Raw genomic sequence first — 24,596 nt, forward strand, 5'->3', positions numbered from 1 at the left:
CGGCTCTGTCTCAGTGGTGGGAATTCCAGGGCCTGACATATAACGGAAGTGATCCAAGTGTCTTAGTGCTAGAGCTTCTGGAGTGCTGTAGTGCAGTCAGGTCTTAGTGCTGGAGGTTTCCTGCAGGCCATGCTATAGTTCAGTGCATGGCATGTCTTATTGCCAGTGGCAGCTGGGTGCTGTCCTGTGGGGGAGCGGATCCAGTAGTGTGTTAATGTGCAAAGTCCCCAGGTGCTATGCCGTAATACAAGGCTGATGAAGCACATGTCTCAGCAAAGGAAGTCCCTAGGTGTTGTGCTATAGAATCATAGAATATTAGGGTTGGAAGATACCTCAGGAGGTCATCTAGTCCATTCCCCTGCTCAAAGCAGGACCAACACCAACTAAATCATCCCAGCCAGGGCTTTGTCAAGCCGGGCCTTAAAAACCTCTAAGGATGGAGATTCCACCACCTCCCTAGGTAACCCATTCCAGTGCTTCACCACCCTCCTAGTGAAATAGTGTTTCCTAATATCCAATCTAAACCTCCCCCACGGCAACTTGAGACCATTGCTCCTTGTTCTGTCATCTGCCACCACTGTGAACAGCCTAGCTCCATCCTCTTTGGAACCCCCCTTCAGGTAGTTGAAGTATGCATCCGAAGAAGTGGGTTGTAGCCCACAAAAGCTTATGCTCTAATAAATTTGTTAGTCTCTAAGGTGCCACAAGTACTCCTGTTCTTTTTATCAAATCCCCCCTCACTCTTCTCTTCTGCAGACTAAATAACGCCAGTTCCCTCAGCCTCTCCTCGTAAGTCATGTGCCCCGATATGGATGGTTCTATGTGAATATCATAAGTTATTTATTATTAACAGTCGGGCAATTTCTGCCCTATGCTGCTGCTTCCCATGCAGAGCAGCACGTCTTGGAGTTTCCTTGGATGTGAGGCATTTGCTCCCATGGATGAGGTCGAAGGTTCAGGGAATCCATGGGACAGCCTTGCGAGGACATCTTGTCTCTGTCCTGCGGCCTGGCTGCCTTCCTCTGCTGGTCAACATGGGTCCTGCAGGAGTTTTGCTACCAAAAGCATCCCTCATGACTGGGGCAGGGGCTGCTTACACCTTTTAGGCTGTCTGCAGTGACTTACACTGCAGTGCCCTATGCGTTAGGGGGAATTATCCACTAGAGACCCGCTGGCCCCATATCCCCTACCAGCCACCAGACCTGGGTTCATGAGTGGTTGGGATCTAGCAGGGAGCACGCCATGTAAACAGCATTCCCTCTTCTGCATGCAAAGACACACCCTCACCCACAGCCACTGCCAGAATCCCATCCATTCACCCTCACCCACAGCCACAGCCACAGCCACAGCTAGGATCCCCTCCATTCACCCACAGCCACAGCCGGGATCCCCTCCATTCACCCTCACCCACAGCCACAGCCAGGATCCCCTCCATTCACCTTTACCCACAGCCATAGATGGGATCCCTTCCATTCACCCTCACCCACAGCCACAGACGGGATCCCCTCCATTCACCCTCATCCACAGCCACAGCCACATCTGGGATCCCCTCCATTCACCTTCACCCACAGCCACAGACAGGATCCCCTCCATTCACCCTGACCCACAGCCACAGCCATCCACACAGCCAGGATCCCCTCCATTTACCTTCACCCACACCCACACCCACAGCCGGGAGCCCCTCTATTCACCCTCATCCACACCCTCACCCACAGCCACAGCCAGGATTCCTTCCATTCACCTTCACCCACAGCTGGGATCCCCTCCATTCACCCTCACCTCCACCACAGCTCCTCTGGCAGTTCTGTCCCAGCCAGCGCTGGTGGCTTAGCTACACTGGAGCAGGGCTGCGTGCTGTACCCTGGGAATGTAGATGGATTTGCACTGGGCCCATTTATACCTCACTCAGTGGAGAAAGAGGGAACGTCAGCTGTGGATTGGATTTGGCTGCTGTCCCTTTGCTTTGATTTCCCTTTCCACATGGAAGGGTTCGTTCTTTCGGTCTTAGTGTCACCAACACGGTAGGCAATGGGGTTGTGCCCCCCCCCAGGACTCCCTCATACCATCCCCTCCCCAAATGTCAACTCTCCCCCATCACACACTTGTGTACACCTGTTCTTCAGCTCTGGCAACAGTTGACTCCGTGTATGGTCCCCTAGCTCCCAGACGTCCTTTTCATTCTGGAGGGAATGCCGAGCTCAGAGCTACATGTTCTTTTTCTGGTGGGGAGGGTGGTTATTATAGGGGGAGGCAGATGGGTGGGTTCCTGTTCTACCTGGATGATATCTGGGGAGCCAGTCAGACTTGAACTGATCCTCTTTCCAAATCCCCTTAGCATGTATGACACCACGTCCAGGAAGTTTCAAGGGAGCTGGGAGGAGGAAAAAATGCTCTGGGAGCTGGCAAGTGAGAGAGGTGCTTGTGAAACATTTCCTCTGATGGCCGTCCAACTTCTCTTGACACTTTTATAGGGTTACCCTTCAGGAGTGATATAAAGGGTGTAGCACAGCCCTGGCTCATGGGGCCAGAAATCCACTTGATTTGAGGCCTTTCTTTGCTTTGCCTTTGGAACAGATTTGCTGCACCCTGCACTCTTTCCTCTACTCTTCTGTCCCATCCCTTCCGTGCCTTTTGTTTCTCTTGCTCCTCTCACAGACTCAGCACCACAGTGTCCTGGAGTGGTGTCTCCACCATGCCCAGCACAACGAGTAACCCCAGAAAGAGACAAGCCCAGGGCCTGACTCTCCTGTCAGTGTAACTCCAGTTAACTCAGTGGAGTCACTCCTGATTTACACCAGTGTCCGTGAGAGGAAAATCACTTCCTTGTCTTGTCTGCACTATGCGCCCATGTTGCTGGTCAGGTCTATGCTACAACCTTTTGCCGACATAGCCATATCAGTCGGGGTGGGATTTGTGCCTGACATAGCTGTACTGGCAAAATCCTGGGGCCTGGAAAAGTGAAGCTGCCACAACGCAAGCTTTAGCAAAATTGCCCCTTTGCCAACAGCGCTTATTCCAGCCCCACCCGAACAAAATAAGTGACACTGGTAAAAGCTAGCTCCAGTATGTCAGCTTGGACTGCAGTCACACCCAACTATACCCTCCCACATGGGGCCTGAGTCTTACTTCTACTGCAGCTCAGTTACACTGCTCTGGTAGTGCAAAGGGACGGTAAAGTATATGTACCCCCACTTCAAGACTACATTCCATGACCAGAACAGTATCAAATGGTTTGAATGCAGCTGAGACTCAGGGCCATGTGGTAGAAGGGGGGAGGAGGGGAGGGAAGATAAATAATGAGGGTTTCTTGGGTTTTTTAAATTTCTTACATAAAATGCAGTAGAAATTAATTTTATATTCTAGGAATGTTCCTCGGCACAAAACAGAGGTTAAAAACAGCCTAAATTATTAATTCCAAACACTATTTCCATTCTTTCATAATCACATTTTTATTATATTAATCAGGACCATAAATCCAGAGCAGTTTTCTTTCTTTCTTTTCTTTTTTTCTTCAAAACCCAGGACTGAGTGGGGAGGCTGCAGGGAGAGTGAAGATGTCACCTGTGTGCTTCGTGTCTGGTGTATTCTCTTGTTTTTATCTCTCACCCGTCACACCAGGTCTCTGGCTGCCCCCCAAACTCAGCTTCATGCCTCCCTCTCCTCAGTCATCCTTCCCACTCTGTTCCATCTCTCAACTCCTCTGTCTGCATTTCATCCCCAATTCTTCCTGCCTTGTTACACTTGGGAATAGGCCTGGGGCAGCTCTTGGAGATCAGCAGTCAGTGTGTATGCAGCGGTGCTGCCTCTTACCTGTAGGCAAGGACAAGCCGGGGTTTGCTCTCATTGAGCTAACCAGGTTCCATCTCTGTTTCAAGCACAGCTCATCCTTGCCTACACTTTGGGGGCACTGGCAACCCCAGGGCAGCAGGGCTGAATGCTGGCTGCCTGTGGCTGAATCAGGGTTTTCACCAGAGCAGAGAGGCTCTCATCTCTCCAGCCTCCTGTTCCCTCACTCCTCCTCCTTCTATCTTGGGACACTGGGGAAAATCTTCAACAGCCCAAGTCCCATTTTCAAAAATGCCCATAGACTTGGGCTTCCAAGTGTCTGTGTCCCTTCTGATAATGGGAGATGGGATCCTAAAACACTTGGAGACGGATTCTTAAAGGTATTTTGGTGCCTAAAGATGCAGGTAGGAGTCATATGGGATTCCAAGGGAGTTTGGCATCTCAGTACTTTTGAAAATTCCATTAGGTGCCTATCTACATCTTTAGGTACTGAAATACCTTTAAAAATCTGTCACTTTTGAAAACTGTATCCACTGTCTCCCCCATCCACTTCCCCCATCATTTCTCATTCCTCCCACTTGCCAACTTTTCTCCCCCACCGCCGCATCTTACGCTGCCCCAGCCCTCTGTGTTATGTTCCTGCTTAATCTTCAGCTGATAAGCTTCTAGTAGCATTGTGTGTGGGGAGACTGGGATGGAATGGTGGGGTGGCACAGTGAAGGGGGGGTGATCTTTGGGAAATCTTTATAGCTTTTACAAATAATAGTACTAATAATAATTTCTAGTCTTTTTAAAGCACTTCACTTTTTCCTCTGAAACCCTCCCAGTTTCTTCAAGAGAAATCGCTCAATTCCCTAGAAACATGTTTTTCTAACTAAGTAGATTAGTTTACATCTTGTGGCACTTAAAAACATTATTATTATACCAAAAAAAAAAAAAAGGCTCAGATTTATGGCTCTTTCTCAGGCCAGATCTCCCTGGCAGTGCTCGTTGGCTTTAACTTCTGTTTCTACAAAGCCCTTTCAGCTGCCAGGCTTGCTCTGTCTCTCCTTCTCTTCCCGTCCGCTCTGCACGTCTCATGAACCTCTTCTCCCCAACCAGGGCTTTGCCCCAGGACTATAATCGACTGGCTCACTGCAGGGAGAGGTGTTAGCAAACTGTCACTCATCACAGTCTCTATTAGACCCCATGTGTGCCACAATTACAACCCAGTTAGGGGATTGGTTACAACACAGTTGTCACTTGACCCCGTTCCAACACCGATAAAGATTATAGTGTAGATGGAACCTAGCCAGGTCCCTGTAATCAGACTAACACTAGGCCATGTATGGCCATCGAGCACTGCCCCCTCCTTCTTTTGCATCTCCTCTCCTTTCAGCTTTCTGGACAACTTCCCGTCCTGTGGCTGGATGTGATTTGGTGCTATGCCACCAGCCCCAGTGCCGTCTGCCCAGACTGGTGCTGCTCTCTGATACTTACTGTTGTGAATTCTCTCCCCTGGAGAGTTAGTCTGCCTGCAGATACAGCCAGTACTTGGCCCAGTGAGGTGCTGGTCCTGACAGGGCCCTTAGCGCCCCACTGCATTAGTGACACAGGTCTGATCAAGGAATGAGAGCAGAGACTGGCATGAGGTCTTGCAGTGGGATTCTTGACTCACCCTGAATCCTCTTCTGGACAAACCCGCACTTTGTGGGTTCCTTGAATGCTGCATTTGAAGCCTAAGGACAGATGTCGAACACCAAGGCTATGGCTACACTGCCCAGTTAACCTGGGTGATCAGTACCTGGGTCTGAGCACCCAGGTTAGCCTAGCCCACATGTGAGCATCCCCACAGCAACGTCTCAGAGCTGCCCTCCTTGCCTCAGCCATGCTCCCCACCATGGCAGGAGGGACGGGGTGTGTGTGTGTTATATACCTACACTGGGTGAGCTTCCCAGGATTCAATAGACCAACTTTAAAGCAGAATGGTACAAAGCAGCCTTAACACACCGGAGAAGCTGGGGCAGTTGCTAAATCACAATATCTTAAATTGGTGCATTTCACATGTGCCCTATAAACTGGAGCTGGGTGAAAACTTTTCATCAAAACAATTTGCCATTGAGAAATGCCATCATGATGAAAATAATTTTTTCGCAAAATTGTGTCAATTTTGATAAAAGTTCATTTTGGGAAAAACGTTTAAAAATGTCAAAACTTCCAGACATGTTGTTTTGAAATTTATTTTATTTTATAATAAAACATTTAAAAAAATAATAAATGGTCAAAATTAAAACAAAATTTTGGTTAAGCTGGGGGGGGGGGGGAATGTGAATTTTGTTTTTTGAAAATTTGTGAAATTTTGGCTTTTCCTGTTCATTTGGGATGAAAAAAAATGTCAAGCTCTCCAAAGATTTTGTGGAATGGAAAATCGATTTTCGGGGGGGGGGGGGTGTCTCTACCATAAACACAACCAAACTGATGGGATGAAATCTGCTCGTCACGGCTGGAGCACTTGGTCCTGAAATAACTCCTATATAGGAGCCAAGACTTTCCAACTGATTAGCTTGAATAACTAGCTCACGAAAGAGTCCAAATATAGTCATTTACGCCAATTAAGGATCTGACCCATAGAATTTCTTAAACTACTATGGAGAAGTTCCTGTACTTTTAATCTGCCCATTGTTCCTTTCACATTTAGCCTTCAGATTTTTAGGTAGACTTGTTGTTGTGTTTAGTTTTGCTATAATTATTTAAAAAAATAGCAGTGACATTATGGGTTTTCTTCTGGTCTTTCAAACCCTGGTGTAAATCAAGAGTAACTCAGGTAAGATCAACCAGTCAAATTCTCTCCTATTTCCATTGATGTAAATCTACAGTAAGGCTGTGTAAACCAGCTGAGTTGGATTAGATTTGTACTGGTTTAGCCAAGAGCAGATTTCAGCCCACTGGAATAATTCAGGACAGGTAAAGCCAGTATCAGCAAGATCAGAAGCAGCACTGAGCAGTTCTCCAAAAACAGTTAAAAATGATGTGAAGTTCACTCCTTGCACAAGGTCTCAAAAGTCCACTAAAGCCCTGAAAATAGGCTCTGCACAGGAGTGAATTTTGCCCATAAGGCATAAACATAATAAAGTTCTGTCCCAGGTCACCCCTGTCAGAAAGTCAGCCCCATCTGGCAGCAGCTCCATGGCCCGTGTGGAATGAGCTGGCCATCTCAGGCCATTTCCCAGGGGAGAAAGGTCCACATCCCAAAACCACCATTGCCAAGGGCACTCGGGCTGCCCACTCAGCAGAGAAGCCGAGGACTGAATGGGCCGTGGAGAACGAACTCTATTCTCTCTCTAGAGCTGTGCCTTAGAGTCACGGTTCAGATCCATTGGTGGCGGTGGATGTGCAGGAAGCTTCCACTGCTGCTGCCCATACTGTATTTGTTCTGTTAATAAAGAAAGGGATTCAGGCCCCAGGACGGGCAATCAAGCATCCTCTGTCAGCACTAGATTCATTCAAAAAGGGAAGGGAGAGAAATGGAAAAACCCAGCATAAATGTCTTTATCATAAAAGTTGCCAGAGTGTGGCTCTGTGCTTCCCTAAATAAAAAGGGAGAGGAGAACAAAGCGAAGCAGGAAAAGACCGGTGGCCCCTGGGCACTGTGAGCCCAGCCGAGGTGGGCAGGGCAAGCTGGGGTAGAGGACAGCGCTCACTCCTCTTTGCTGGGGAATTAGCTTCGTGCTGAGCTGCTTTTATCAGTGACAAATTTGGAGCCGGCAGCACAAAGGCCAGAATAAAAGGGAGCAGGGCGGAAAGGGAGAGAGCAGCAGAATCCAGGGTCCGTTTGTGTTTCTGGTTTTCTTCCTTTTTTCTTGTGGAAGTTGGCACGGGGAGGTTGGTGTTTTGTTTTGTTTCTTTCTCTCCGATCCCTCTGGCAACCCACAAACAAAGAGAACTTCATTGACTGCTTGCCCTGTCCCAGGGGAAATGTAGCCAAGCTAGACAGAGAATCTGCAAGAGGGGAAGAGAGGAAGAAAGATGGGCTCAGAAAAGCACAACCTAAGCAAAATGTGTGGAGAGAGACAAATTGAGCTGTTCAAAGGACGGTGGCAGGAGAAAGGAATGAAGAGGGGGCTGCTTTGGGAAATCCTTGGGATCAAAGACGTTGGGGAGAAAGGTTCCAGAACTGCTCTGCTCTTCACACAAAGCTGTGGCTTCCAGCAATAGGCATAAAAAGGCTGGCCTATGGCATGAGCCCAGCCCCATGGAACGTGGCCAGATCAGGGAGCGCAACGCCCTATGCTGTGCCAAAGACCTGGAATGATGCTGCATGTCCACAAAGGACACCTCCCCGGCCACATCCCAGCAGCACAATGCCCCCCATGGGCGGGAGGTGGAGTGTATTCAGGTTATTCAGGGAAACACCTCCTGCAGCAGAGCAGCCTCCTACACTGTTGGTGTGCTGTGGGGTGGGGAGATGGAACGTGTTCAAACGTGCCTATCTGTGGCTGGACTCTGCCATTCCTGTTGTCTCCACACTCATAGCCTTGGTGTTACCCTCGACTTCAATCTCCTTCTCCTCCCACATCTCCCATATTTGCAGATCTGCAGCACTCCTCCTGTGTGATCCTGCCTTGATTTCACCACCTCTCCCTTTGCATCTCCTCTCCCTTGGACTCCTGCAACTCCCTCCTCTGTTTCCCAGCGCTCCAGGGCCTGGCATGTGCAGAACTGCATTGCTCCTGCCTCCTCACACTTACGAGGAAGCTTGATCCCATCCCATGCCATAGACAGTTCCACTGACTTCCCGTCTGCATCAGAATACAGGTCAAAAGGATTCTACATAGGCCAAGTTCATCCCTGGAGTAACACCCTTAACTTCAGTGGAATTACATGAGTTTGGTACAATGTGTTCTAACTCCCTCTTTGGGACTTTCTCCAGCACATCCTAAGGGACATGGGGCCAGAATCTCAGCTGGTGTAACTCAGTGTAGTTTTGTTGGCTTTGATGGAGCTATGCTGATTTACATCAGCTGAAGATCTGACCTCTCTGGGCCTCTCTCCCAGCTCCTTTATTTAGCTAGCATCAGCCTCATTCTCACAATCTGGCTATTGATGGTGCAAGAACCTTCTCCTTTGCTGCTCCTACCACCTGGGACACCTTGCCTCTATTACTCCACTGTCCATGTCAAATCTAAGCTGAGGATACATTTTCTCCCTTGCTTATGATTATTATTATTTAATATTCTCAAATATTATCCCAAGAGACCCAGTCAGAATCCATTATGCTAGAAGCTGTGCAAACACATACAAAGACAGTCCCTGTCTGAAGAGTTTAAAATCTGTGCCTCTTGATTTCTCTCAGCCACCGCTGTTATTTATTATTAGCTCTACAGTTTTATTATCCACAGCTGCTGTAAATCGGTAGAGCTCAGCTGAAGTCAGAGGAGCTTCATCAACTGAGGATCTGGCTCAAAAGCTCTAGAGCATTTGAGGATTCAGTTTGTCTGAAATCTGCTATATGAAATTATATTGCCTTTTATTGGTCTTTGCCCCAGGTGGGTGATTCATTGTTAATGCCAGCGTACAGTGGTGAGAGATGCAAACTTCCCCTAGCCTCTCCTTCCCCCCGGTTGTTATGGTTTTGCTTGTATGGGGTTTGTTTGAAACTACTCAGCGCTTAGTTTGCTCTGTTCCTTCTCTGCAGACTGTGATTCGTACTGCAAGCCAGCCAAAGGCAACTACAAGATTAATATGAAAAAATACTGCAAGAAGGATTATGGTAAGCAGCTCTTCCTTCCTGAAGTCAACTTCGCAGGGAAGAAGAGCGAGGAAAAGGGCCAGTAGACACCTGCAGCCAGGCCTTGGATCGGCGAGCCCAATCCTGGGATGGGAGCAGAATTAGACTGTCCCACCCTGTTCTGTCAGAACATCTCACCCTGCCCTACATGGGTCGCGCTTTTCTGGTGTGGGAGGAGAATTCAGTCTGTGTTCACTCCATCCAAGCTTCCCCCACCCTCTGGTCCTCTCTTATTGGGCCTCAATCTAGCCAGAGATCCAGCAGCTCACAGAGAGGCATCCAAGGTCAGCAGTGACCAAAAGTCATTGCCATCTGGTGGTAGTTCGATGGCCCATGGTGGTCTCCGGCCAGTGGCGGACTGGTGTCCACATCCCCTGTCTTTCCTCAGCTGACCCTCACCCTTACTGTAAGAGATGGCAATCAGCACCCTAGTTGGTAGAGATGCTAAAAATTAAAGACTTTCTTGTCCGATGGCTTGAATATGCACTTGTGGGCAGGAATCTGAGAATTTGGTGTTTTCATTCTCTGATTTGCACCTGCAGTCAGGAAGTCAGGGCTACAATTACTCAGAGTTAATTTAATTTAATGAAGGGGGCCAATTTTCCAGACACTTCAAGGGAAGCCTTCCTTCCCCAAATTCACCCCGAATACACATGGAGTCTAGGTGAGCCTCTCACTTCTTGAGGCCATCCGTCTACAGTGCTGAAGTGCACCAATGAGGGAGTGCTGGAAGCTAGTGCTGCCACTGCCCATCTGGTACCTGCTGTGGAGGCAAAGTGAGACCTTCGGTCTCTGGGGCTATCAGTCTGGCCCTTTCCACCAGCATGAAATTCATTAAAGCAAACCTTTTAAACCATTCCATGCCCTCTCCCCCTCTGTCCCTCCCTGCCTGCCAGATACCTTACAAAGAACATTTTCTCTGTACTCTTGTTGTCTGAGGGGTCTTGGGAGAAAGCTGATGTGAATCGCCACTGTGAGGCCAGGCTGGGCGGATGCTGACTGCACGTTGTTAATCACTGTGACACGGGGCCATTCACACTCGGGCATGGAGGGAGGTTCACTGGAGAGAGCTGTTTGATTGATCTTCCACAGGAACCCTTGGCTCCATCTGAAAAGATGGTTTTGGCAAGGTGGAGAGCAATAGAAATGGCTGTCAGATGGCTCTGAGTCAGGGGGTGGGGGAGGAGGCTGGAGTGAATGGGAGTTTGGAGAGAGAAGAGCTCACCAGAACTAGCCCTTCCATTCAGCTAGACTTTCTTGCAACTTTAACCCATTTATGTTTCTCAGGACTTTCTGTGGAAGGGCTCCAGCTAGCCACCTGTGCCATACGTGCCCATAATAGACTTATGGGAGGTTGTAGATCCCCCGTAAAAGGAATTCTAAATGTGGGTCATTTCAGTGTTGAAAAATTCAAAATTGTTTTAGCCGGCTGTGGCGGGGCGATGACTCACCGGCACAGCGCCTCCTGCTGGCCGTCTCGGGAATTAGCTCTTTCCAGCCCGGAGCACCCTCTGCAGGCCGGTGTCTCGCCTGCCGCTGGCCCCATGTCCTTCCCAGACCCCGGTGCCCTTTGCCCAGGGGTCCTGCCCACCACAGTACCCCCTCACTCTGGGTCTCCCCTCCCAGGGGAACCCCCCAACACTCTAAACCCACCTTGCCTCAGTGGCTACTGCCAGTCATCATCTAGCCCCCTCTCACTGGGGCAAACTGTAGTCTGTAAACCACTCATCATCGGCAAGGGGGGTTAGGACCTGCTGCCTTTGCCTGTCTCTGGGCTGCCCCTCTGCAGCTCCAGTACCCTTTTTGGCCTTCTAGCAAGGCCTACAGCCTGGGGTTTTACTAGGCTGGAGCTCCCCAGCTCCCTCTGCCCTTCCCCAGCACTGTTCCACCTCAGGTACCCTTCTCAGGTCCCAAGCAGCCCAGTACTTCTCTCTCAGGAGCTAGAGAGAGAGTCTCTTTTTCTCAGCCTCTGGCCCTCAGCCCTCTTATCAGGCCAGCTGTGGCCTGATTGGGGCGTGGCCCCATCTGTGGCTGCTTTCCCCAATCAGCCTAGCTTTTCCCCACCACAGCCCTCTCCCAGGGCTGTTTTAAGCCCTTCAGGGCAGGAATGGGGTGACCACCTCACTACACCAGCAAATATCTATTGAGCCACAAAACTCTAATTTCCAGGTACTTTCCAGCTATTTCTTTTAGGGTGACCTCTGATTTTCCTCCTCAATCCCTGAGCTGCTCTTTGTACTTATGGGCCCCATATGAGCACCTCACAAATAGGCATGACTTTATCCTCACAACACTCCTGAGAGCCAGGGAAACATTCTCCCCATGGAGAACTGAGGCACAGAGAGATTGTAAGTGACTGGCTCCAGGTCATGTAAGGAGTCTGTGACAGAGCTAGGAACTGAGTGCACATCTCCTGAGTCACAGGCTACAAACACCCAGTACCACCCATAGCCCATCCAGCCAAGCATCTGCTACAACTGCTTGTTGGGAGTCCCGTCACTGGGTTGTGGTTGGGGAGGTCTGAGGCATTAATGTGGCCTCGTTCTGAAACCTGACACAGGTTTTACCCCCGCATAACCTCAACAAAATTAACCCCAATTAACACCAATGTCAGTGAAGGGAGAATCAGGCCTTCCAGCTCTTTTTGCTGCCCTGTGTCTTCCAGGGCCAAATCACTGCCTTTCCACTTTGGTTTCACCACCATCCTGCCCCTTCCTCATGCACCTGGCCTGAGATGAAATCATGTTTGGCCAGCAAACCTCAGAACCGTATCAAAGTCCCAAAAGCAGGGTGAATGTCACTGACTAGCAAAGCGTGTCTGAAAAGGAAAATTAAGCAACATCTTGTCCTCCTGCAGTGCAGGTGGAATTTGGAGGCTCAGTAGGCTCCTGAAGTCTGCCTTTTCTGAGCACTCAGCAGTCCCAGTCATCCTCTGGACCACAGACAGCTGTGCCCTGGGGGCCTGTTGCTTTAAGAAGCATGGGGATAGCCGTGCTGAATAAGGCTGGTCAAAAAATGCTAATTACTTTTCACTGGCAATTTTGGAAAATTGATATGAGTTTGGAGGGAGAGGGAGGTAAATTTTCCAGTTTTTCATAAAAAACAAAAACAAAAAAAGTTGGTGATTTTTTTTTTTCATTTTTTGTTGGAAATTTTACCACAACTAGAATTTTTTTACTGAAAAATGTATTTGGGGCATTTTTGTTTTCATCACAAAGCCATTTCTCATCCCCAAAAACTGTTTTGATGGAAAATTCCAAGCGTCTCTGTAGCGGGGTGAACGCCCGCTCCAGCTCTGAAGGGGTTGGAAAAGCCCTGCAGAGGGCTGGGGCTGGGTAAAAAGGAGCAAAACCCCGGCTGATTGGGGAAGTGGCTGCAGCTGGGGCCACGCCCCAAACTGAGCCACTCAGCCTTATAAGAAGGCCAGGGTAGCCAGAGCAGAGCAGTCTCCCTCTGACTGTAGAGAGAGACAGGCCTGACTGCAGGGAACTCACTGGGGACATAGAGTGAGGCAGGGCTGGGAAGCCCTAGGCCAGCAACTCCCCAGGCTGCAGGGCCTGGTCCTAGGGCCACATAGGTATTGGGGTTGCACAGGGGCAACCTGAGGGTGGGTAAAGGCAGCCAGTCCAAACCCCTTGTTGCCAGTGATGATTGGCTGATAGACTGCAGTCTGCCCCAGGGCACGGGGGCTAGATGGTGACTGGCAGTAGCCATAACTGAGGCGACATTGGGATAGGAGGTGGGGGTTCCCCTGGGTGGGGAGACCCAGAGAAAGAGTGGGGTACTGCCGGGGGGGGCAGCACCTAAGCCAAGGGCACCGGGGTCCGGGAGGGACACGGGGCCAATGACAGGCGGATCACCGGCCTGCAGAGGGCGCTCCAGAGGCTGGTGAGCTAATTCCCGGTACGACCAGCAGGAGGCGCCGCAGGGGTGAGTCCACGCCTGCTTACAGTCTCTAATGCCAAGTCACCGAGTGTTGTGGTGAGAAGACATAACTAGATCTTGTGGAATTGGTCCATCAAGAAGCTGCAGGGAAACAGGATAGAGCCTTTTCTTAAAGGGTGGATGGTTCCCCTGTCAGAGCAGAAACAATCCCGCAAAGATTGAGCCATGGAAATTTGCCTGTTGCCAGAACAAGGGGGTCGGGGAGGAGAGTATCATCGCTGACTCTTGCTCCACTCTCAGCGTCTCTTTGTCTCTTCCCCCAGTTGTCCAAGTGAATGTCTTAGACATGGAGACAGTGGCCAACTGGGCTAAGTTCACTGTCAACGTCCTCTCGGTCTACAAGTGCCGCGATGAGCGTGTGAAGCGTGGTGATAACTTCCTGTGGATCCACATGAAAGACCTGGCCTGCAAGTGCCCCAAGATCCAAATCAGCAGAAAATACCTTGTCATGGGGATCAGCGAAAACCCCACTGACCGGCCAGGACTCATGGCTGACAAGAACAGCCTGGTCATCCAATGGCGGGATGCCTGGACCCGGCGTCTGCGGAAACTGCAGCGGCGGGAGAAGAAGGGGAAGTGTTTGAAACCATGATGGGCTTTGTGTCTGTCGCTTACTAAAGTCCCCGCCCTATGCGCATTCTTCAGACTGTTCCCCAGAGACTCTGTATATATATATAGCGTGAACAGACTCTCCTGTCTATAGTGTATATTTGCGATGGGTTCCTTTGTGTGCGTGAAGGCCTGGGTGTGCCTGGGGGGGTGTGTGTCCTTAATGTTGATTAAAAGTAACACAGTAAGGACAAGCCTTTAAAGAGGAGTGAAGTGGAGGATGAGCTCAGTGTTGCTAGGTCTGAAGTTGCTCAGAGGATATAAGCAAAAGGCCTCTCCGTCAGGGCCCCTCTCCTGTGGGCGTCTCATTTTCTGATCTCTCTTCACTTTCGGGGGTGAGCTCCATGCCCTGCCTGGTCCCAGTGTCCGAGCGCAAGTCCTCAGCTCTTCGCTCAGCCACGGTATACCTGGGTGTGGACTAGTCTAAGCTCTTCAGTCCCCTTCCCATCCATAGCAGCTGAGACTAGCCTGGTGTCAGTTCATGGATTATGAGGCCAAAAGAGACCACTGTGATCATCTCGTTTGCCCTCCTGCATAGCACAGGCCAGAGAACTTCCCTGACTTAACTTCCCCCATTCCCATCTTCTACCCTATTTCAGGTCACCCTGAAGGGAAAGCAAAAGCATTGGACATAGAGGGTCAGATTCTTCTGTCATATATACTGGTATAGGTAAGGAGTAAGTGCATGGCTTGCTAATAGATTTCCATATGCATACAGTATGAGAGGAGATTCCAGCCCTGGAGTTCCATGAAAAACCAAAGTGTCTAATTTGCCAGTTACATCATGTTTATGTTGATACACCATCATTGATTTCCCTGATGTGACACAGTGAGAATCAGGCCCTTTGGGTTTATTCAGCCACTGCTGGAATGCACCAGCCCCCACCTGCAGACTGGTCTTAGCCATGGTCACTGCCAAAGGCCTTCTTATATCCTCTCAGAAAATGTGTACGTTTGTGGGGGCAGATCCTCAGCTGGTGCAAATCAGCCAATTTGCATCAGCTGAGGATCTGGCTCGACATGCATAATTCAGCTGTGGGCCTGATTCTGCCCTGCTTTTCACCCAGTGTAGTTATTTTCATCTGGGCCAAAGGACTGTGAAAAGCTGCCATTCGGACTTGGACAATGTTTTGCAGAGGTGTAAATGGGGGCAGAAGGTGAAATCCCAGGAAGATCAAGTCCTCAGGGTGTTTCTATGCTTCCCCAGCCCTCTGAGTCTCAAGGGGGCAGGATTGATAAAGCAAAGCTAATGCACTGGTGGTTACGGTGAGAAGCTCTAGTTCACCAGGGCAAGGGAATTGTAGTCCCTTGACACAGGCACATTCCAAATGGGCACAGAGTGGGCCTGGGTGGCTGTTGGATTGGATCTACTCAGAGAGCAGGAAATGGTGCAGCAAGATAACGGAGCAGCCTGAAAACAGTGTGTGGCGGGATGATCCCTGTAAACCAATTGCTGTGGACACCTGTGGCTCAGGGAGATGTTACGCTGTAGAGCAGTTTAAGACTGAGGCTTGTTGGCAGAGCTGTGTGAGGGCCCAGGCCTGGCACAGGGGCCTTTGCAGGTTAAGATACTGGCAGAATTGTGTTTTAGCTCAGGAATGGAAGAGAGTGTTTTGAGGCCAGACTGAGGTGACCTCTATGGTGATGCAGGACTGAACACCAGGAGGTGTTTTGGGGCATGATTAAGGTACTAATACAGAGCTGGCTGAAGGCCCAGAATTGGCTTAGCAAAGCTCTTTGAGGTCAGGAATGTCATGCACTGAAGGCCCATGAAAGCTGGCAGAACAAGGGGTTGCTGAAAATCAAAATTGTATAGCTGTGGGAGGACCAGAGACAGACTAGCAAATGCTCACGCGAGGTGTGCTGGCTGGACTAGTTTGCCCAGTGCCTGCTTTTGCTGTTCTCACTGCAGATAGTACTAGCAGGCGCACCCTTGTGTTTGCATTAGTACAAGGAGCAGAGTGGAAATGCACATTCCTGACACCTAGTCACTACTCATGTTATTTACATTCAGCCTCCATCATGGGATGGTCTTTGAATCACATTCTATTCCCCCCCGCCCCAGCAATTCATGTCACCTGGGACCATACATGTGGGGCCATGTTTACTTACAATGCCAATACCTGGCCAATTGTTGAAGTCAATTGCAAAAAACCCACCCTTTTCTCCATGGGGGCTTGAGTTCACACTGCAGCCTGATTCTCCTCTCATACCAATTTTACACCAGTGCAACTTGCTTGACTTGAGTGCAGTTACTCCTCATTTACCCGGTATAAGTGTGATCAGGACCAGACCCACAGTGTGCTGTGTCACACATATTTTGCACACCCACTGAACACCAAAGCCCTGATTCTGATCTCATTGACACCCATGTAATTCCAGAGCAACACCATTAAAGCCACCTGAGGTACCCTGGATTTACACAGATGTAACTGACCTCAGGAGTTGACCCCCCCCCCCCCCCAAAGCCATTGCTGTGCTAGGAACTGTCATTTCCTAACCAATTTACACCATGGGGCAAACTCAGGCCTGGTGTAAGCAGCTGCAATGCCATTTCTGACTATGCTTAGGGAAGGAGCTGTACAATGGTTTATTATTGTAGGGTTACAAATAAAGCCCATTTTGTTTATGGCCCTACTAATGTATTCTAGCAGAACAACACTCTAGCAGCCTTCAGGGCTCATTTTTGGCCTCTGAGCCATACCAATGCCCCCTCCATTCCGTGTCAATCCCCCTACCTACTGCTGATACATGCAAAGGGGCACATAGAGTCTGACTGCAGAATAAGCTAGCGTGACAGCTGCCTACTGCAGGGAGGGGTGGGAGGCCAAGACCTGTCTCCTGGGACACCGGAATACTGGCTAGGGCATGGTGGAGCGGCGTGAATGCCCAACGCCAGGTTACTAACCTGTGAGCTGGTGATGATATGGGGGGCAGGGCTCCCAGAGTTGCACTGAATGTAGTAATTGACATAATGGCCACAGGCGCCTTGACAAGTAACAGACTCGTGTGTTTCTAACACAGTTGTGACACTGGCCATTCGTAGCATAGTAACTGCTCATCCCTCGGGTCACCTGCGTTGATGTAGCAGCTTGACAGGGCTTTGAGCGAACTCGCTCGCTCCTGGCGTTAAATGTTACAGGTACTTTCTGTTTAAAATGTTCCTGTGAATTACAGCCACATAGTGAGAACAAACGTCATGTCCCCTCCTGCTCCACATGCAGCCCCTGTGCTCTCAGGTGGGGGGACAAGGGTGGCGCACAATCTGTTCAGGTGCCAGTTGATGGGGAAAATGCACAGAGTACCCATTCCCTGCTTTAGCCTAATGTGACTCTACCTTCCCATCCCTCCAGTGTTGGTGAGCCACAGAACCTGGTCCACCCCCACCTTACCCTGTGTGCAGTCAGTTACACTAGTGCAACGTGGTCATGCAACCCGTTACCAACTAATGGGCCAGACCCTCAGTTGTTGCAGCCTGTCATAACTCCACGGAGGGCAATAGAAGCACTTCTACTTCACATCAGCCGAGGAGCTGGCCCAGGAATGGGAGTGCTTGACACCCCCTTGCAGCACACAGGGTTTAGGCTAGGTGAGAATCAGGCCCACAGGCCTCTGCAGTGGCGTGATGGGCCCCGGTCAACTCCCATTGAAGCCTAAAGAGGCTTGTTCTGCTGGCTTCTATGGGCACAGTCGCCGTCACTTTCGCTGTCCCTAGTTTCTTGGGGGTAGGGGAGACGGAGTGTGTGTGTGTATCTGTGTGTGTGCGCACGTGTGTTGCTGTTCCTGTTCTGCAACAAAGACCCTCTCAAAGCAAACAGGAAGGTGTGCAGCTGTCACAGTAACCGCTTAACTCCCAAGCTGCTAGGCACAAACCAAGAGAAGGGTTTTTTTTATGGGTTTTGCATGGTCACTGAGAACGGATGCTCCTGGGTGAATGTGCTGCAGAGAATTTCTCACTTTCTCATGCACTAAATGTCACTTGGGCTGTATTTTTGGGGGGAGGGAACTCACCCCACATAGAGCTGCGGCACAAGTGCATCTTAAATCGCACCTACACCCGGAGTGGGGCTGCAGGGGTGCTGAAGCTGCCTGCTGACCATCTGTACAAGGGATGGATTTCACTGCTGTAGCTTATGAACCTTGGGTGCCCAGACTGCAGCCTAAGGGTCAAATCCAGCCCAGCCCAGCCTAAAACACAGCTCACTGCTGCTCTCTCCGTACCAGGTGAGGACGAAACTGTAGGGTTTGACAGCTGGTGAACTCAGACCACAAGCCATTTCGCGTCATATTCCTTTACTGAGCAGGTAAATGCTATGGTTGACATTTGCAAAGCTGTCTAGGGGAGTTAGATGCTGCTCTAATTAAAGAGGCACATCTACAGCCCCTAGGCTGCTTGGAGACTCGCAGTCTATGACTGTGTGCCTTTACTTTGTATTTAAACATACAACCATATAAGGGCAGATTCAGGACAGTTTTTGGTGTTCTGGCAAGTTGCCCTTGAACATTGCAACGTTTGGGCACCCAGAATGGTATGACATGGGCTGAGCCCGCTGCAAGAAACACCATCTCCCTGTCCCTCTTCTCAGGCCAGCTTTGGACCTCTAGGTTATAACATGTATGTCGTGTCAATAGTTTCCAAAATGCAACAGAGCAAAAGAATTGGAGGGAGGCTATGGACCAGGCCATCTCCATTTAATACTGTTGAATATGTAAAAAAATAACAAACAATGTTATGGAACATAGTGTAACATATATAAGATATGTACTTTTTCTTTTTTATTATTATTGTTTTTAATAACACGAGTCTAATGTGTATTGCCTGCCTAAATTGGTGTTTTCTTTCCCTGAGACTGCAGTTTGCATTTGGCTTTTGATGCTAAACTGCTGATGACACCGGACATGGGTTCTGCTGCTTCTTAATTGCACCAGTAAGGCCTCTTGAAAGAATGCCTCACGCAGAGCACAAGGCAGGTGCTCAGCACAGCTGGGGTAAATGTGCTTATTTACATCAGCTGAAGATCTGTGAGTTTGCGGGGTGGGAGGCACTGAGACCCAGGCTGGATTCCAAAGGAAGAGGCTCAAGGGATCCCATCAAGATCAAAACCAAGGGCCCTGATTCTGAGCTCACTTAAATGAAATTCACCCCTGGGCCTATGCACACTGATTAAGTCCCACCTGCTCTGAGTGGTGCCTAGACTTTGGGCTGGTATTCTGCACAGGAGTGAAGGTCACTCTTACCCGCATTTTACGCTGGTGCAACCCCATTTGCTTCAGTAACTAGACATGGGTGTATGAGTGAAACCAAAATCAGGCACTGAGGCCAACTCTCTGCTGGCAACGATTGGTGCAGCTCCATGGCAATCACTGGACTTGGGGAAGTTTGCACCAGTAGAAAATGTGCTGTCGTATTTTTAAAATTGCCTGTAGCTTTGTTACTAGCGCCACCTTTGATTATGAAAAATGCCTGGGCAGCTCCTCAGCTGGTGTAGATCAGCATGGCTGCATGGAATTACAACAGTCTACAACAGCTGAGGAGCTGGCTCAGACCTCTGAAAGTGGTACAGCAAAGAGCCCATTTCCCTCCACTTGGTGAAGCTTAAAGAAAGGCTGGTCAGTAACCACACAGAAAACTGCCATTGAGGCGAGTAGGGGATGGAGCATGCACACACTTACTGGTCGCACTTATAGTAAGGGTCCTCTTACAAAAAGTTTACAAAAGGTGGATAAATAATTAACAGATGCTATAAGCATGTGACAGATATGAGTGGTATGTGTGACAGTGGGTTATAAACAAATCAGGAGGCAGTGTTACAGATGATTATATGTAATCTATTGACCTGTTGGATTGTATAACAATCTGTAATAAATGATGGACTATTTATTAAACCATCTATTAACATTTTATTAACCCTTTATAAGCTATTTAGAAACAGACTCTGAAAATAGTGGGTGCCACTGACTAGCAGGCATATTAACCTCAATAGCATATTAACCTCAAAGCTTCCTGAGCAAATTTTCTCACTTTTGTCACTTCTTGACCCTTCTTCCAGTCCATACTAAATGCCACTTCTTCCATACAAAGCCCTGGCGCACCTCGCCTCTGGCCGCTGAGAACAGCCATTTACTGCCAGCTCTGAAGGTGGTTTTAATCGATGACAGACTTTACCTCTAACTCTGGAGTTACCAGGTTTCCTTAATAGCCTCTTGTGAGGATTTAATCAAAAATTCAACCCTGAAATTCCAAGTGAGTCACACCACCAGCCCCCATCCACTCTCCTGGTTCTAAAGGACCTAGCAGGCTGGGGAGAAGTCAGGCTTAGTTTGTTACATGCGGCTCGATGATTGAATATTCTTTGGTTAATCTAAATCGAATCTCTTCTATTGATGCGTCTTCCTTTTAAGCCCTGAAGCAGAGCTCTGTGGAGCTGGAAAGCTTGTCTCTCTCGCCAACAGAAGTTGGTCCAATGAAAGATATCACCTCTCCCACCTTGCCGCTCGAATAGCCAGGGCCAACACAGCTACAACAACACTGCAAACATACTTTTAATCTAATCTGTCTGTCTGTCTATCCTCACCAGCATTTTTAATGTGCCTCTCATAATGCCTAGGCACCAGAGCTACAGTTAAGGATTGCCCTGAAATTTGTAGAGTTTAGGGCCAGAGGGTCCACCAGCTCATTCAGTCTGACCTCCTGTTTGTCACAGGCCACCAACACAACCCAGTCACTTGCACACTAAAGCCAACAATAAAAATAAGACCAAAGTATTACAGCCCTCAGGAGACGAGGCTGTTCTGTGCCACAGGTAGAGAATAGAAGGGACTGAGGTACACTAATGCCTGAGGCCCAGCAGGTTTTGTTCCACTTCTGGAGCCATCTGACCAAGAACACTGTGCCCTATTCCTAGAGACGCATTGCTCTGGCTGCGGACAGGATGAGATAGTATATCCAGGCATGCCACTGTCACTACCCCCATCACTTACTTAGCTGCCCACTGATCACTGTGCCCCACAGCTCCAGGCACAGGAAAGCCAGAGACACTGATGGAGAGTGAGCCAGCCTGACCCTCCCTGACATCTTGGAGGAAGTTAGTTAACTGAGGCTAGGATTTCCAAAAGAGACTAAGGGAGTTAGGCACCCAATTCCCATTGGAATTCAATGAGATCTGGGTGCTTAACTCCTTTGAAATCCCAGTCTGTGCCCATAAAACTTACCTTATACCATGGCACTCTCTAGACCAGGGGTTCTCAAACTGGGGATCATGACCCCTCAGGGGATCACAAGGCTATTACCTGGGGAGTCACGAGCTGTCAGCCTCCACCCCAAACCCTGCTTCACCTCCAGCATTTATAATAGTGTTAAATATTTTAAAAAGTGTTTTTAATTTATAAAGTGGGGGTAGCACTCAGAGGCTTGCTGTGTGAAAGGGGTCACCACTACAAAAGTTTGAGATGACTGATCTAGACTTCCATGCATTGGCAGCAACAAAAGACTGTTATCCTAATTGTGGAGTAGCCACTAGAGGGCGATGCAACAGGCACAATGCAAATCTGTTATACACGCACATAATTGTATAAAGTGTGCTGGAGACACTAGCGTAGCTAGTGGGGTGCAGGGGAAGCAGCCGCTTCCCCTCATAACATTTTTGAAAAGCGGCGCCTAAACGGGCCCCGCAGCTGTCCACCCCTTCCCTAGCTCACTTCCTCCTCCTCCCCTCCCCTGAACGGTCCGCCCCCCTGCTCTCCCCCCTCCCCTGCTTCCTGCGAATCACACGTTCGCGGGAAGTCTAAAAACAAGCAGGGGGCAGGCCGGCAGCAGCAGCAGGTAAACTTGGAGGGGGAGACGCGAGAAGGAGGGCTCCGGGGAGACGAGGCGCGACGCGGCCCAGTCCGGCCCTGGCCGAGCAGCTCCCACTGGCCCCGGCCAAGCGGCTCCGGCCGGCCCCAGCGGCCCCGGCTCGGCTCGGCCCCGGGGCGCCAGCCCGGTCCCGGCCCCGGTGGCTCCGGCCGAGCGCGCTGGCCCGCTTCCGGCCCTGGCGGCTCTGGCGCGGCTCGGCCCCAGCAGCTTCGGCTCGGCCCGGGCCCCGCGGCGCCGGCCCGCTCCCGGCCTTGGCGGCTCCGGCCGAGCACGTGGGCCCACTCCCGGCCCTGGCAGCTCTGGCCCGGCGCGGCGCCGGCCGAGCGCACCGGCCCGCTCCCGGCCCTGGCAGCTCCGGCCCAGTTCGGCCCCAGCGGCACCGGCCGAGCACCCCGGTGGCTCTGGCCCCAGCGGCTTCGGCTCGGACCCCGCGGTGCCGGCCTTGAAGGCTCTGGCCGAGCGCGCCGGCCCGCTCCCGGGCCTGGCAGCTCCGGCCCGGCTCGGCCCCAGCGGAGCCGGCCGAGCACCCTGGCGGCTCCGGCTCAGTCTGGGCCCTGCAGCGCCGGCCCGCTCCCGGCCTTGGCGGCTCCAGCCGAGCGCGCCGGCCCGCTCCCGGCCCTGGCGGCTCCGGCCCCAGCCCCAGCGGCGCCGGCCGAGCACCCCTGGCGGCTCCGGCCCCAGCGGCTCGGGCTTGGCCTGGGCCCCACAGCGCCGGCCCGCTCCCGGCTTTGGAGGCTCCGGCCCGGCTCGGCCCTGACCCCAGCAGTGCCGGCCGAGCACCCCTGGTGGCTCCGGCCCCAGCGGCCCCGGTTCCGGCCGAGCACGCCGGCCCCGGTTCCGGCCCTGGCCGAGTGGCGCCGGCCGAGCACCCCCGGCCCCAACGGCTCCGGCCTCAGGGCGGCGGCCCCAGTTCCCGGAACGCGGCTAGAGGTGTGCAGCTTTCCCCCTACCTCTGCCATGAGGAGCCCTCCGGCCTCCCCGAAGGCTGTGCCTGCTGCTCCGCCGGGGGGAGCCGTCAGCGCCAGCTAGCCTTCGCCGCCAGCCTGCCCCTGGCCCCCTCCCCCCGGACCGAGCCCCTCCGAGGGGGGGCGCAGCATGGCCGCAGCGTGGCTGGAGGAGCCAAGGGGGGGTGGGCGCGGCACGGCCGGAGGAGGAACCAAGGGGGGGGCGTGGCCAGAGGAGGCGCCAAGGGGGGCGCCTTTTTTAGGTTTGCTCCCCCTGCACTTTGGACCTGGCTATGCCACTGGCTGGAGACAATGTGTTTGCTTTGCTTGCAGCATTGCTGGCGGGGAGGGTGTTTTGTCAGGTTTGGCAATTAATGTTGCATCTTCCCAATGAAGATGCAACTCTCTTCAGGCAGTGTTATGGCCACCTAACCCCTCCTCCCACCCCACATCCCTTTGGCTTGGTCAAGTCACACGCAGCAAGGGAAGGCCAAGTAGCAAAACGAGGGAGGTTTCCTACATCAGGCCAAGTGTACAGGGAACATGAGGAAACCATTAATTGATTGGCTGGCCTGCCCTGTGTTTTTGTAAGGAAGAGTTAAAGACAGGGAACGGCTCGGGTCAGAGGGGTGGCCATCTGGTGAAACCCACTGGCTTCCTTCAGCGCAGGTTTTCCCACTGCTGTAGCGATGCAGAGAATGAGTTAAAAGAAAGAAAGAAACTGAGGTGTCAGAACCTCCACCATCCCAAGCTGGGACTCTACCTCATGGCCCAGCTCTGACCCTGGTCACTCCCAGGCTAGCTGCTACTTCCTGCTCTTGGCTAGGACCTGGTGAGTGCATCTGCCTGTAAATATCACTGCTGACTTTCCGAGAGTGGCAGTGCAGGGACGCTCTGTTCTGGGAGACAGGGATGAGGTTACAAGGGGGTGCAGACATAGCCAGGAATTTCCTGTGATGGCTACAGAAAAGGAGGTGTTGGCTGCGGCTAGTATTAGGTTGGGCACCGTGCTCTTGGACTTCACTTGGATAGATTCAGCAACGCTAGAACTCTCCTCCTGCTCCACCCCCTGTGTGTTGTAATTTATTATTTGTATTACTGTATTGCCAGGAGCCCCAGTCATGGACAAGCCCCAATGTGGTAGGTGCTGGGATCCTCCTGGAGCTTGCTGGGAAATGTTTTTTTTTAATCCTGCACATATTTTCGAGAATTCAACTTTTTTCTCCATCTCAAATCAGAACGAAAAGTCCAGATCTTGAAAATATCCAGGAGCTGAAACGCTGATTTATTTCTTTTGTTTCGGGGCAATCAAAATGTTTCCTTTTCATTTTGACATTTTTAAACAGTTTTTCAGTCTAATTAGCTTAAGTTTCAAAATGACAAGTCATTGTGAACTGAAAAACTGGAATATTTCCTAGTGAAAATGTCAAAACAAAATATTTCAACAACTTGGAATCTTTTTTCTTGACTTTTTTCAAGTCAGGAAATTTATCAGTCCCAACCCTGTTTTGTGAATGGTTTCAAATGTGATGAATCAGCATTTTTTGGACCAACTCTCCCTCTTTCTCACCTTCCCCCCCCCCAATTTTTTTTTCATCCCAACCTGCTCTAGATCCAACCCCTAGCTGGGGTTGAGACATTGAACTGAATTCAATTATTGAATCTGCCAAAGATCCCTTCTGTGACTGCG

General features: G+C 50.8%; 1 protein-coding gene across 1 annotated transcript in view; it reads left to right on the plus strand.

The window, feature by feature from the left end:
* Positions 1 to 14,090, plus strand: part of NTN3 (netrin 3) — a 67,237-nt gene extending 53,147 nt beyond the window's left edge. The window contains exons 6-7 of the mRNA XM_065412503.1: positions 9,461 to 9,535; positions 13,762 to 14,090. Coding sequence (XP_065268575.1) covers positions 9,461 to 9,535; positions 13,762 to 14,090 — 404 coding nt within the window. The remainder of the gene's footprint in view (positions 1 to 9,460; positions 9,536 to 13,761) is intronic.
* Positions 14,091 to 24,596: the final 10,506 nt, after the last annotated feature.

Source organism: Emys orbicularis, chromosome 10, assembly GCF_028017835.1.
Source record: "Emys orbicularis isolate rEmyOrb1 chromosome 10, rEmyOrb1.hap1, whole genome shotgun sequence".
In the NCBI taxonomy this organism is placed as follows: domain Eukaryota; kingdom Metazoa; phylum Chordata; order Testudines; family Emydidae; genus Emys; species Emys orbicularis.